Source organism: Rhipicephalus microplus, unplaced genomic scaffold, assembly GCF_043290135.1.
Source record: "Rhipicephalus microplus isolate Deutch F79 unplaced genomic scaffold, USDA_Rmic scaffold_14, whole genome shotgun sequence".
In the NCBI taxonomy this organism is placed as follows: domain Eukaryota; kingdom Metazoa; phylum Arthropoda; class Arachnida; order Ixodida; family Ixodidae; genus Rhipicephalus; species Rhipicephalus microplus.
Genome location: NW_027464587.1, coordinates 17,975,010 through 17,990,419, shown reverse-complemented (window position 1 = coordinate 17,990,419; position 15,410 = coordinate 17,975,010). Strand labels below are relative to the sequence as shown.

At 44.7% G+C, this 15,410-nt stretch overlaps 1 protein-coding gene and 1 long non-coding RNA gene across 2 annotated transcripts; one reads left to right on the top strand and one right to left on the bottom strand.

Moving 5' to 3' along the window:
* Nucleotides 1–6,619: 6,619 nt before the first annotated feature.
* Nucleotides 6,620–10,740, bottom strand: LOC142784498 (uncharacterized). The gene is made up of 3 exons (XR_012888652.1): nt 10,530–10,740; nt 9,962–10,067; nt 6,620–9,849 (listed from the first exon to the last, which is right to left on the bottom strand). It is a non-coding gene; the product is annotated as an uncharacterized LOC142784498 (long non-coding RNA).
* A 358-nt stretch (nt 10,741–11,098) lies between these two features.
* On the top strand, nt 11,099–15,106 carry Snm1 (DNA cross-link repair protein snm1). The gene has a single exon (XM_037431996.2). It carries the CDS (start codon nt 11,253–11,255, stop codon nt 12,357–12,359), a length of 1,107 nt encoding a protein of 368 aa, XP_037287893.1. The 5' UTR covers nt 11,099–11,252; the 3' UTR covers nt 12,360–15,106.
* The last annotated feature ends 304 nt before the right edge of the window (nt 15,107–15,410 follow it).

Genomic DNA, 15,410 nt, shown 5'->3' with positions numbered 1-15,410 from the left:
CCTTTTCTTTTTGCCATTCTGGGCAGAAGAGTGAGTACACTGCATGGGGCCCCCTTGCAGTTTACACAGTTTAAAGCGTTGGTGCACTCGCCATCTTCATGTTCATTCTGGCCGCATTTCATGCAGGTTGGATTACCACGACATGAATGAGACCCGTACCCGAACCTCTGGCACTGGAAGCACCTGCGAGGATTAGGTATGTAGGGCCTCACACGTAGGTAAAGATACGCTACCTTAACAGCAGCAGGAAGCGTTGTGCTTGCGAAGGTTAGTATTACATTCCTTGTGCGGGTTTCTTTCTTATCTCTACAGATGATGATTGCTCGTGCGGCAAGTACACCTTCATCCGCTAAAGCATCCTCAATTTCAGCGTCGGTGCACTTGAGCAGTTCATTGTCGGATATTACACCTCGCGTGTAATTGAGAGATCGGTGAGCAGTTACACGGACTTCATGTTGTCCGATTTTTCCAAGGTGTCTAATTTTGTCACTTTGTTCTTTGTTTTTCACTTCTATGAGGAGATCTCCTGAATTCATTTTTTTGCACTGTAATTGCTTCCAATGCATTCTTTGATTGCTTTTGCATTCGGGAATGGTGATATGTCCTGAATCTTAGTTTTAGTCAATGACGTTACAACAAAGAATTTCGTGTAATCGCTCTCTTTAGTAAGAAGGTTTCTATTTGCTTCGGTGCGACCCCTTTTACGGGACCGATCATCGTAGAAAGGGGGGTTGCTTTTTTCCATAGAAAAGCATGTTCAGCGTTGGCTCAACCCCCAGGATCCCCTTTTCCCCGGACACGGCAAAGCCACGCATGGCTAGGCGTGGGAGGGAGCCAAAACTCCCCCGTTAGCTCGGGTCCGTGGCGTCGCTACACACCAAACGCCTACTTGCACAGGTGCCCCTGCGGGGTATTAAATGTCTATCACCATGAGGTGTCAGAGCGAATGTTTCGACAAGCAGTCTTGTCTCCTGCGAGGCTACGATGTCATTTGTTTTAACCCCTGGAAGCCAGAATCAATCTAAATTTGCCCACTACTGTACAACTTACGATCAATTTGTAGTTGGCATGTGAATTGTCAGAAATTATTAATTGCATTACTAAATGAACCCCCCCCAGTGAGGGGCATTAACAGGCTTTCCGACATTTAGTTGTGCCTTGTGACAGTTTATGAACAACACCCAGAACTGTTTTGTCTTAATTAACTGTGTTTAGCTCATACAAGTTTACAAAAAGATGTGCCAAAGCTCACAGGGCTGCACTCCATTGCTTTAGCTTTGCACATATAATCAATGTGCTCCTAAAATAATAAATTATGAAGGTGATGAGCACTTGCAGCATAGCTTCCTCAAAGACGTGAATGATGTCGTAAACAGCAAGATTGTGTTCATTGGATGTTACTGTTCTTTTTTTTTTTTCGTATAGCAGAGAAGCGTCCCAGATTTCTTTGAGCACACCTGCTTCTGTTTAAATTAAATTGTCATAACAATAGTGTGTACCACTATATAATGAAATTCGGTGCACTACCGTCATGAAAAAAATCTAGGAAATAGCACAGGTAGTTGAAACATACACGATCTCGACTCATCCACAGCCACACTGCAAGATAGTACGTATTTCAAGTCCTAACCTCTAAATGTTGCAGAAAGAAAACATCTTCAGCTTTCAAGCACAAGTATACTGAAAAAGTAAACACAATAACAAGTGTGTAATAAATGTGACCTTTATTGATCCAGTATTTGGACAGATTCACATGATGTACCACCAATTGATTTCAGGAGTGCTTGCTTGCAAGAGAGTGCTCAAGTTCTATCGATATGTCTATGCTAAAAAGAGGTTGTGCTCAGGGCTAAGCAGATAGTGTACTGTAAGAGCACCGACAAAGATGTACAAACAACAAAAATTGTACAACGCATTCCTAAAGCCTATTTTCTTAGAATTGGGCCTTTTCGACCTGTAAGCACACACCTCATAACTGTTCCTTTAGCATACATGTTCGCTGCATACTCAGCAGACCGGTCATTACTTGCGACGAGAAATTCTAGCTGTAGTAACTGTGTAACTTAACCCTAACAATAGATCTATCAAGCCTGAAATATTATTAGGCCCTTCATCTAAATACATATTACCTATGATATGGGCTCACGGCTGAGAATTAAAACTAGTGCCTATGCTGTCGACACGACGCGACATTGCACAATTGTGAAGTACTCAATGTAGCATTGCAGAGCGATAAAAATTCAGAACTGCACGCATCCCCAATTGGTTATTTAACAAATTTAGCAAAACTACATTGCTCTCACTGCGCGAGCTATCTATCGGCAATGTGCAAGCTTCCTTCCCGATTCCACATCATGCATTCACTTCACTTCAAGATAAACACTACAGGGCGAGCGCCGCATCTGACAGCAGAATCGGACTTTTGTCCTGAAGCCGCGCTATTAAACTAGAACGCCGCTATGCAATGAGAGCGACATTCATTCGGCGATCTCGATGTTCAGTTATATGCATATGCTTGTTAGCTTTCAAGACTCTTTACACATGGGTTGAAAGCTTTCAATATGTATGTGTATGAGTGACTTGTTTAGTTCGGACCTGACCGTATACATTGGTTGTACCGGCTTGGACACTCGCAATAAAAAATGCAAACCTTACTTGATTGACGTTGTTTTTGCCAAATAAAAAATGCAAACCTTACTTGATTGACGTTGTTTTTGCCAGTCGAGGCCAGCTATGTCGCCTGGCGATAATTACAGACGCGAAGCGCGATTTAGCAACGAAAACAAAAATACCGGAGGAAGCGAGCAGCGCGAACCAGCCGCGAGCCTCCCTACCTGCAACAAAAAAAAGTGCCTTTTTATTGATGATGATAGTACTACCAGCACCATGTCGCCTCGCGGTATTGCAGTTCAGTACGCCGCCGCTATGTATTTGCATCTTATTTTAACACAACAGCTCAAACTCAGAACACCTACCAGATTAGAGAACGGAAACTGTACCTTTGGGCTGTTGTATCAAAATAACATGCAAATACGTAGCGGCGGCGTATTGAACTGCAATACCGCGAGGCGAGAAGCAACACCACCTAGACTATTCACAAGGCCCGTTCATACCACTCTCTCCAGACGGCATCTGTCACGCTAGTTGTTCGATGTTATGACCGGCACAGCAAGGAGGTGGCTTGCAAAAGACGCTCATTGGCGTAACGGTCAAACGCTGTCCGCGTCCTGCAGGAACGTGGGAGGTGTCTGTGTGCGCCGCAGGAAATGCACATCAGTGTCGCTGGGACACACAGTGGGCGCCTAGCGCGTGCACGGACGGCTATAAAAGGAGCGTGTCGGGAGTGCGCTGTGCTCTCTCTCTGGACTTCGCTGGCCCGCTCGTCTCGAGTTCACTCTGGACCCTTGTGACGGAAAGGCGCGTCTGTACGCTCTCGTTGCAATGTACTTCTCTTGCAAATATGTAAATTAAACGCATCTTCTACTTGTTCGTGAGACGCGTCGCAAGAGTCGTCCTTCGCTGGATCCTGGGTGGCAGCCTCAACCCCTCCCCGGGCATATCACCGATTGTCCAGTGGCCAAGGACGCGTCGCTCAGGTGGTGGTGTTGGTCACCCCGCGCACTTTTTTACCCCGAACGGCGGACAAGCCACGACAGGTTTGCCTTTCATCGCTACCTGCTTCGCTGGTTAGACTGCGTTAGGCTTGGTGCTGCATCGCACTGTTCTGAGTCTTCGTCCGTTCCCACGTGTCCTATTTTATTGGTGTTGTATTTGTGAGTATGTGATTACACATCGATCAGTGCGACATGGGATGTTGTTGTGTTCCCGGGTGCCGCTGCAATCATGACAGTGGTTCCAAAGTGCGTGTTTTCGCATTCCCCAGGGATGAAGCTCGGAAGAAGTCTTGGATAAAAGCCATTCCGCGAAAGGATTTCACACCAAGCATACACTCCAAGGTGAGAAACTGCTGAAGTTTGTTGTCTTACCGGCTCTATCGCATTACTGGCATTCTGGCTCTGTTACTGTTGAACGGAGCGAGTATCGTGAGTGGTGATGGTAGTTTTGTCGCGCTTCAGGTAGGGCAGTGCGGTAAAATAGAACAGAAATACTCAGGCTCGTGTCAAAGTTCCCATTAGCCCGTTTCGTATGAAAGTAATGAAGTCACTGTTATGCTTGGCGCAGGTCTGTGAACTCCACTTCCTCGAGGCTGACTTTATCACAAAGCTGTCACATTTCGACGCAGCGTCGGGACGGACATTGACAGTCGACAGCGAGAGGGTGCGCCTAGTGTCAGATGCTATACCATCAGTGTTTCCGAACTGTCCGTCCTACCTGAGCACGAATCGCAATCGTCGAGAATCTCCTGTCTCGAAACGAGCTCGAGTGGAAGACGAGGCCTTGAGCAAAGCGATTAAGGACTTTATATGCGCAAAAAAAAAAGTGAAGAGGAGAGAAATGCTGTGTCCTCTTTCGAACACTTAAGAGGCAAGCTTTCTGCTGTATGCAGTAATGATTTCTGGACCATCAAGGCCAACGATCGTTGTGTGATGTTTCTCCGCATCGAAGATAATCCTTCACCGCACGTGAGGTTTTCCGTCACTGTGCTTGCTGATCTCTCACTTGCAGTCTCAGCAGGTATGATCAAGCTGGTTTCATTACCTTGCGGAGGTGCAGTTCCAGACGCAGTGCGCGTCTCACTGCTCCAGCAGCTGGAAAACCACATGACTGAGACACCTGAAGTTGCAAGTTCGCCGAAAACAGCGTCAGTGTTGCAGCATATCGGCTCCTTATTGAATGAGCTGTCCCAAGACAGTGACACGACCGAAGAACACAGTGCTTTGTTTCGTTTGCCAAATGAGCAAATAGCTCTCGCACTCGCTGCCCCCATTCGTCGCTACAGTGCTAAAACATTAGTGTTTTCTAGCATCCTGCACTCCATATCTCCGCATGCCTATAACTTTGCCAGATCAGCGTCGACGTTGACTTTACCCCATCCTTCAACCCTGCGCCGCGTTTGTTCCAAGTATGGAGGCGATCCACTGAAGGAGCAAAACGAAGCGAACTTCCTCTCCTACATTCGAGAAAGAGTGAAGTGCATGCCGCCGAACGAAAAGACGGTGACGCTAATGGTTGATGAAATTCATATCAAGCCATACTTCGATTATTAAGGGGGCAGCATAGTTGGATCTGCAGCCAATTCTCAACAGGCAGCCACAACCGCTCATGTTTTCATGCTTCAGTCGCTCTTGTCATCAAACAAAGATGTGCTTCACACTCTTCCTGTTGCTAAAATGACCGCCGAAATTCTACATGAGTTCTGCAAGAAAGTAATTTTAGAAGTGGAATCTATGGGCCTCAGGGTCATTGCTGTAATTACCGACAACAATTCCCTCAACCGGAAAATGATGTCGTTTTTCTCAGAGAAACAGGAAGTAAGCATTGTATATCCTCATACAGCCGACAACATCGGCCTCTGTTTTATGTCGTAGACCCTGTGCACATACTGAAATGCATCAGGAACAACTGGACGAATAAAAAAAACGAAGGAATATGCTTTTACTTTCCTGAAGTGAGCCTGTCAGGAATATTGCCCAACGGGCCGCCCAGAATAAAAGCAGCATCATTTGAAGCCGTACGGCAGCTGTATGCACAGGAGCAGACATCGCTTCTCAAGCTTGGCTACAAGCTAAATTCCAAGGCAATCAATCCAACACCTATGAAGAGACAAAATGTAAAGTTGGTGTTAAACGTCATTAATCCGTTTGTATCAAATGCACTTGAGACGCGTGGCGATGCCCTTGAAACCACATGTGCCAGTTCAACAGCTCTCTTCATAAACATCATATCGACGTAATGGAAAATCGTCAACGTAAAGACCCCTTCGAAAGGTCGCTAAATGAACAACACCCTTCAAAATCCACTGAATTCTACGGTGGATCAACAGCTGGTTTTCCTTAGTGGCATGCTAGACTGGCTGGATGCTTGGAGCAGCGTCAACATGAGCCGTGGCTGCTTGACAAGGGAAACACATTCTGCTTTGAGACTCACTTGCTACTCCCTTGTTGAGCTGTCGCGGTACTGTTTAGAAGAACTGAAGTTCAAGTATGTCTTGCTGGGAAAATTTCAAACTGACACTCTTGAAGATCGCTTCGGTCGCTACCGTCAGCTTGCTGGTGCACAATATCATGTTTCCGTGAGGCAGCTTCTGGAGTCTGAAAAGAAAATTCGTCTGCAAAAGCTGCTGATGCTTCCGCAGCCAGACATCAGCAGAGAAAGTGACACAGAAGTATCGCAACATAACTTGTCTGTTCAGATCTCAAATGATGAAATTTCCAACCCATAGCATGACATGGAGGTCGTTGCTTATATTGCTGGATATTGTGCTCATTCAGCTCTGAAGAAGCTGTCATGCGCATTTTGCAGCAGCGTGCTCGTCCTCGAGAGCAGGAACATAGATGTGGAAGGTAACACAATAATTGACAACTTGTCAAGAGGAAGCTTAAAGTTTCCGCAGCGATGTACTGTGCACATGGTGCATGTGACAACGCTTGTTGTCGAAAAGCTCACCAAGGGAAAAAATGCAAAGGCGTTCCTCGCGACGAACAACCAACGTGGCATTGTAAGCTCCATTACCCCATGACTGCTAGGAGATGTTGAGCTAGAGACTTGTGAAAATGGCCATACCTCTGAGACTATCGTGCGGCATGTAGTGCGTGTTGCAACAAATGTCGCTCTGAACAACATTTGTAGAGTTCGAAATGACACCATCCAAAGCACCGCACAAAAAAAGGCAGCTGACAGAAAAATCAAAACCTTGGAGAAGAAATGAGGTAGGATGGTTTTAGCCTTTCGTCCTAATAAAACCACTTCTACAAATGCATTTCTGACTATTACAGTTTGATCACTAAAGTGTAAAAGCAGGCGTAAACAAATGCAGACCGTGCAGGAACAAAAAAAAAAAACAAAAAAAAAACACCGGCTTTCAATAAGTGCCCACAGCAGATATAACGAGAACGAGTGGGGACGACGGCCGTGGGTGCAGGTGGGCAACTAGCGTGACGTCACGCTCTCCCTTAAGGGGCCTTGTCAATTGTCTAGGTGGTGTTGCGAGAAGGCGCTAGAAGTATTATCATCATCAATAAACAGACGCGTTTTTTTTTTTTTTGCTGCAGGTGGGGGGTTTGCGGTTGGTTCGCGCTGCTCGCTTCCTCTGTTTTTTTTTTCGTTGCCCAATCGCGTTTCGCGTCTGTAATTATCGCCAGGGGACCTAGCTGGCTTCGACTGGCAAAAACAACGTCAATCAAGTAAGGTTTGCATCGTTTATTGCGAGTGTCCAAGCCGGTACAATCAATGTATACGGTCGGATACCCCGAACAAAACAAGTCACTCATACATATCGAAAGCTTTCAACCCACGTGTAAAGACTTTTGAAAGCTAACAAGCATATGCATATAACTGAACATCGAAATCACTGAATGAATGTCGCTCCCATTGTGTTGAGGCGCTCGAGTTTAATAGCGCGGCTTCAGGACAAAAGTCCGATTCTGCTGTCAGATGCGGCGCTCGCCCTGTAGTGTTTATCTTGAAGTGAAGTGAATGCATGATGTGGAATCGGGAAGGAAGCTTGCACATTGCCGATAGATAGCTCGCGCAGTGAGAGCAATGTAGTTTTGCTAAATTTGTTAAATAACCAATTGCGGATGCGTGCAGTTCTGAATTTTTATCGCTCTGCAATGCTACATTGAGTACTTCACAATTGTGCAATGTCGCGTCGTGTCGACAGCATAGGCACTAGTTTTAATTCTCAGCCGTGAGCCCATATCATAGGTAATATGTATTTAGATGAAGGGCCTAATAATATTTCAGGCTTGATAGATCTATTGTTAGGGTTGAGTTACACAGTTACTACAGCTAGAATTTCTCGTCGCAAGTAATGACCGGTCTGCTGAGTATGCAGCGAACATGTATGCTAAAGGAACAGTTATGAGGTGTGTGCTTACAGGTCGAAAAGGCCCAATTCTAAGAAAATAGGCTTTAGGAATGCGTTGTACAATTTTTGTTGTTTGTACATCTTTGTCGGTGCTCTTACAGTACACTATCTGCTTAGCCCTGAGCACAACCTCTTTTTAGCATAGACATATCGATAGAACTTGAGCACTCTCTTGCAAGCAAGCACTCCTGAAATCAATTGGTGGTACATCATGTGAATCTGTCCAAATACTGGATCAATAAAGGTCACATTTATTACACACTTGTTATTGTGTTTACTTTTTCAGTATACTTGTGCTTGAAAGCTGAAGATGTTTTCTTTCTGCAACATTTAGAGGTTAGGACTTGAAATACGTACTATCTTGCAGTGTGGCTGTGGATGAGTCGAGATCGTGTATGTTTCAACTACCTGTGCTATTTCCTAGATTTTTTTCATGACGGTAGTGCACCGAATTTCATTATATAGTGGTACACACTATTGTTATGACAATTTAATTTAAACAGAAGCAGGTGTGCTCAAAGAAATCTGGGACGCTTCTCTGCTATACGAAAAAAAAAAAAAGAACAGTAACATCCAATGAACACAATCTTGCTGTTTACGACATCATTCACGTCTTTGAGGAAGCTGTGCTGCAACTGCTCATCACCTTTATGTTTTATTATTTTAGGAGCCCATTGAACATATGTGCAAAGCTAAAGCAATTGAGTGCAGTCTCATGAGCTTTGGTGCATCTTTTTGTAAACTTGTATGAGCTAAACACAGTTAACTAGGACAAAACAGTTCTGGGCGTTGTTGGTAAACTGTCACAAGGCACAACTAAATGTCGGAAAGCCTGTTAATGCCCATCACTGTGGGTGTGTTCATTATGTAGTGCAATTAATAATTTCCGACAATTCACATGCCAACTATGAAGTAATCGTGAGTCGTACAGTAGTGGGCAAATCAGGTTGATTGTGGCTTCCAGGCGTTCAAACAAATGACATTGTAGGCTCACAGGAGACAAGACTGCTTGTCGAAACATTTGCTTTGACCCCTTATGTTAACATATTTTTCATATTTTCCAGCTTCCATCTTTTAAGGGTCAGTTTAGTTCACCTGCACCAATCCGAACTGGTTCACAGCTGTGCACGAGAAGTTCAGAACTTGTGCGGCAGGAGTTCAGCAGTGCGGCATCACAAGTGAATGACAAGGTGCCGACAAGGTGGAATCCTTATTTTTGTTCGCTTAATTTAATGAGGTGCAAACATCTTGGCAAAACATGCTGAATTTATAGGGGTGGGTACAGCACCTACGTCTAATGCTATGTTGTTTGTTAAGCTGTGCGAGCGGCTGCACCAAACCAGCGCCGTCAGAGCTGAAGGTACCGGAAAGTCATGAAATAGTTTTGGTGCTGTACCTCTCCTGCGCTTTTTGAAATGAATGGCAAGATTTAGAAGATGCCATTGCTGCGCAGGCTGAAACGAATGGCGAGGTGCAGCATTTTGTAAAATGGATCATGTGGTGCAGGCGAATCGAACAGACCCTTAAGCACACAAGCGTCTTAACGTTTCACCCCCATCAAAATATGGCTACAGTGGCTGGGATCAAACAGTGTGTTGTTGAGCTCAGCAGTGCCACACAATCTAACTAATAGTGAAACAGTTTCAACATTATTGAAGTGTAGATTCCATGCCACGGTAGGCAGGCAATGCTAGTAGCCAATCTAAAGCTCCTCTCCACGATATGCTCGGTAAAACATTCACAAACACAGCATTACATGTGCGAGGTTAGAGATGACCTGTTGTAGTGGACATTCAGATGTTTCAACGTGCTTGCAGAGTGGACATTCGGGGGTAGTCATCCTGTCTTTACATGGCAGTCTGGAAAAACAAGTAACATCACCAGATATCAATGCATGAAATTTTTCAAAGTAAACAAATAAACTCAGTTAATTAGTAAACAGCAGTATTTTATACATATATGTAGTGGTACCTCATAACACGTATATCACTCAAGGCTGCTTCTTCACAAGGGATGTCACGTAGCAGGTTTCTTGCCCATTGTACACATTTGCTTTCATGTCAGGTGGGCCAAGAGGCTGTGGCAGAAAAAGAAGTATTTCTCATTTATGTGACGCTTCCTCTGTCACACTATAGCAAAACTAGACCCATAATTATGTGATGTTTCTCAAACGCGACTTCAATAAATTATTAACTAGTAGGTTTTTTGCACTAATATATGGGCTAGCTAAGAAGACACATGCGAGGGGACAGTGATTTATTTGCCTTCTTTTATCACAACGGCCTGGTTGGTGTACCTGATGATAGAATTTCAGAATTAACTATTGAGTTAGCGACTCGTTCCTACGTGAAGCCATGCACGCCGCAAGTAACACACGTTTTATCCAGTTACAGATTGAGACGTTCAACAATTTTAAAATTTGATACTTCAATGCGCTGCCACCTACGCAGGCATTGGCAAAAAAAACTACATATGTTGAAATGAACCAACTAGCCCCGCAAGCAACCATCCTTAAAAAACTGAAGTGGTTTCTACTCACCGGCCCAGGCTTGCAACGGGTGTTCATCCGATGAAAGCTTCAACGGTCGCTTCGTTCCCCGAAAGTCACTCGAAATCCCTTCGCGAAAGCATTTGAACGAGTCAAATAAACAGAATGAGAAAGAGTGTGTAGGTCGGCAGAGGCTCGAAATATTTACAGCGAAACGAAACAGTCCGAGACACATCCGAACGTACCGCGAGCCGTTAGCTACCGTCGCAACCGTTGGCCGCCGCAAACTTTGAAATGATGATAATGATGTCGATAGGCTGCTGCTGACATTGAGTCAGCTGGAGCAAAAACTATTAAAAAAAAGTTAATGACGCAGCACATGTTTAAGAAAAACTACTTGCTAGAAGAACAAAATGTTTTTATGTGTAGCAGTACGCAAACGTGTAGCGTTTGATCATTTTAAAATAAAACTTGGCCTCGATGAAGGCGCCTCTACAAGAAAGTGCAATAGCGCGAGTGACGAGAGAGTTTAGTAAATGCACTCTGGGTGTTTGAAGCAGAAACGCGCCGCGGTTGATTTTTGCGTCCCCTACAGGTGAGCACTTGAACTTGAGAGTTTCCGAGGCCTGGCCCAAACTACAGTTTCCGTTCTTTAAACTGGTAGGTTTTTGGAAGCGCGCCGCGGACCGCTGCGGCGTGAGCGAACTGGCCTTTTTTTCGCTGCGAGTGAATTCGCGCACTGAAAATCGCTACTTTTGCGAAGTTGCTTCATGAATGACATCGGCTCTTCGTGTGGAGCGTGAGATGAGCACGTTTGGAGGAACGCTGGTGGAGTACGAACGGTTGTCCGTGGACCGTTTTGACGGACGCAACGTGCATTCGACGGCGTTCCTGCTGTCACACTGCCACCGCGACCACATGCAGGGTCTCGACGGCTGCGGATTTCGAAGACGACTGCGGAGCAGACGCGACGTCAGGCTGTACGCATCTGCGGTGTCGTGTCGACTGCTGCTCAACGAACCGAAGTACTCCTGGCTCCGCAGCCGCCTCTCGGCGTTGCCGCTCGATGCGCCCACCACGATCACCGTGCCGGCCGACGGAGCCGCGGGCGAGTACGCCGTGGTTGTCACCACGATACCCGCAAATCACTGCGCGGGATCTGTGATGTTCCTTCTGGAAGGCGCTGGGGGCACCATCCTCTACACGGGCGACTTCAGGCTGGACGTCGGCCGCGCCTCGACTCTGACGTCCCTCCACTGCGACGCCGGCCGCGTGAAGCCCATCGACACGGCCTACGTGGACACGACGCTCTGCCGACCCGACGCGGCCTATGTCCCCACGCGACAGGAGAGCGAGCGGGCCTTGGTGGACTTGTTCGCACCAAAGTTCGACGCCGGCTGGTCGCTGCGACTGAGGCTTCCAGGTGCGAAGCTCGGCTACGAGACGTTGTTCGCGTCGCTCGCGCTGGCCTTTGGCGTCAAAATTCACGTCATGCGCGGTCAGATGTCACGTTACGCCGGCGTTGTGGACGTGGTGAAGTGCCTGACCCTGGATGCGGAGACGACGCGCATTCACGCGGACTGCGACTGCGACCTGGGGCCAGCCTGCGTGACGGTTAAGCCATCGGCAATGTGGTTCTCTCACCGGGTGGCACCCAGCCGGCTCGTGGAGACGATCGCCGACGACCTGCATCGGCTCTGCTACTCGACGCACGCGTCGCTCGCCGAGGTGCGCGACTTGGTGCGCTACTTGAAGCCGCGGGCGGTGCGTGCCAACGTCCACCTGCATGGTGTGGACGCCGTCGGGGCCCTTCTAGGAGTCCCCGCCGACACTAGGGAGCCCACGTGGAACTTCTGGGGCTCGGACGACGAAAGTGCGTGAAGCGTCCCCGTTGGGCACCTCCCACGTACTTCCACCACTAGTCCATCTTCTCAATGCACTGCATTTTTATTGCGGAAATAATGTGAATTTTCATTGGTGGAGACTGAGCAGGTTAGTTTCAGTTTATTTACTTTCATATAAAACATACATGCTTACACACAACAGGCGGTCTCAGAGCACTTAGCTGAAGGGGGACCTCCTGTCTGAAGATGTGTGAAATAAGTAAGCGTAAAATGCAACACTGTATACAATGTGGAATAAGTTATACAAATAAATGTAATACAAACTAAAGATAGTCATACTTCAACAAATATAAGTACAACAAAAATTTTGTCAATAACATTAAAAAGATAAAGAAAACACCCGGAAAATATTGATTAAATGATTAAACAAACATAGCAACGATCAAAGAAAGAAATATGCGTAGCTTTGGCACTATTACAAGCCCATAAATGTGAACAGGTGTAGATATTGCTTATCGCATAATTCCAAGGTATCAAGACAAAATGTGAATAATGTGTTCATAAATAAAGCTAACGTTGAAGACTGCTTAACTTCAACGAGAGCCCTGCTGCGGTGGTCTAGTGGCTGAGCTACTCGCGGGATCGAATCCCGGCTACGGCAGAGTCGCAAAAATGCTTTAGACTCATGTGCTCAGATTTGGGTGCATGTTAAAGAACCCCAGGTGGTTGGAATTTCTGGAGCCCTCCATTACAGCGTCTCACAATTATATGGTGGTTTTGGGACGTTAAACTCCACATACTAATCAATCAATGAATGCTTAATGTGAAGAGGAAGACTGTTCCAGGTCAATAGCGATGTGAAACGACCGAAATGTTTTCCATAGTTAGTGTGGACTAATGACAGTAATAAATTATTGTTAGCTGCAAATCTAGTTTGATAAGTGTTAACTAGAATAGCTCCCTAAAAATATGTTTACTGGAGGAGGGTTGTTCATTAGTTTAAATCAGTGTTGCAGAGTTGCCACTGCAGCATTGGAATGAATCTGGAATCATTCCGCATTTTCGCGACCCATAAATGGAATAGGATTGGAATTAAGTGCACTTTTCTATGGAATAGAATGGGATTAGAATGAATTTTTTTTTTTTCAGAAAATATAGCACATTTTCGTTGACATGCTGTTTTTCAGACTCTTGAATGCAACAATACACCAGTAATTTAAAAATGTTTGGCTGATTACAAGCATGGTACTTTTACAAGCAACGCACGTACTATAATTTTGTCCCTATATAGACTCCAGTGTGTTTTTCCCAATTTTTCTCTTGTTTTCATGTAAATATGGCTGTTTTATTTCTTTTAATAAATAATAAAGCCACTTTTTATATTTTAATTATAGAATACTGCAGACACTATTTGGTTCAAGCAGGAAGGCAAATACATCAAGATATCTATACATGAATAGCAATTACAACTGAAGGAATACAAATAACAATACCAAGAAATTAACGTCCGAAGCAAATAACAGTAGCAAGAACACATTTCATGCACACGAACAGTTGCTTATGCCCTGCAAGACACTTGAAAATAAAAATAAGAAATGAAGAATTAGTCAACATGACAATGGCAATACATCAAGTGGAATTATGTTCAATGGAATCTGCACTTATTAGTTGGATAACTGCAAGCTATTCCAGTCGGATATGGTGCGATGGTGCGTGAAAAGAAAGAAAATTTGAAAAGGCTAGTTCTGGCCTTATATGGTGTCAGAAAGAAAAATCGTGACAATGCCGTGTTTGACATGCTGCAAGCGATGTCACATAAGCCTGTGGATTGAGAGAGGAATAGTTGTTTTTGAATTGGAAAATAAATTTTAGCCTGTGTGTTTCTCTTCAAAGTTTAAGTGTCGGAGTATTATATCATACTCTTTCATTATGCTTGTAGGAGAGTCATTCGTTCTATATTGAGAAAAAAATGAGCCTTACTGCTCTGCCCTAAATCATCTCTTAAGCACTAAAGGGACCATCTACTGTCCTTCATTACTCTCCTGTTTTGTGTCGCAGTAAAAAGGATACAGGGTGAAGTGTCTAATCATGCAGCGGTTCCTCTGGGAAGTGCGTAGAAATATTTAAAACAGATTTTTTCTGTCCCCGTTATGTCTTCTTTCATTGGTGGGATGAATGCCCACAATTCGAAAGAAAATTGTCTGCTCTATTTAAAATGTTGATAGACTTTCAGCCACACGTGGTATTTTTCTCAAACACAAATTACACCACGTTGACAGGCTGTATGAATGTAGATTATTAGAAAAAATGTATTTCTCATCCCAAAATGTTAAAAATTACTTTACATCACTAGCTAAGTTAGAACCGTACAACAACACTAAACACACACGCAACCCTGAAGTATGGAAGGTGCCTTGATCCCGGAACAACTACAGCCTGCAATCACTAGCTCATAATATTCGGACCATACTCAACCGGTACAAACACACAACCGCATTAAATGAAAAACATCTGCGCGACCACTTTTTATTTTTATAATAACACACTACTCTTCATTTTTGTACGAAGTATTATTGTTACATTTTATGTGTATGTGTAATGTATGCTGATGTATATGTTTAATGCTTTCGATGTGAGTGCCATGTAAAAACACTTGTTGACATTTGTCATATATGTGCTATTGCCATGTAAGGGACCCTGAGCCTTTGTGAAGCTGCTGTGACAGCTTTTTGCCCAGGTGTGTCTCCAGATTATTTTCTGGTAAATAAAATGAAATCGAAATGATTCTGTCATTATGAAGCATGTCTGAAACACAGCAGTTGAATGAGTTGAAGGTTAGCATATAGATGGCCTGATTTTGTAAATGTTGTAGCGGTGCTATATGTGCTGGATAAGTGGTAACCCACGACGTAATGCAGTAGTTCAGATGACTGTGAATGAAACAGTCATCCCGCACCTCCACATAATATGTTACGAAAGAGAGACGCCGTATGACGAGGCTGTGGATGAAATATATTTCAAACCAGCAGCAGCAACATAATGTCAACATGCATGTAGCAATATTATAGTGATTAGCAGTGTAGGTTTG

Coding starts and splice junctions, on each gene's coding strand:
- Snm1 (XM_037431996.2), top strand. CDS start 11,253: ATGACATCGGCTCTTCGTGTGGAGCGTGAGATGAGCACGTTTGGAGGA.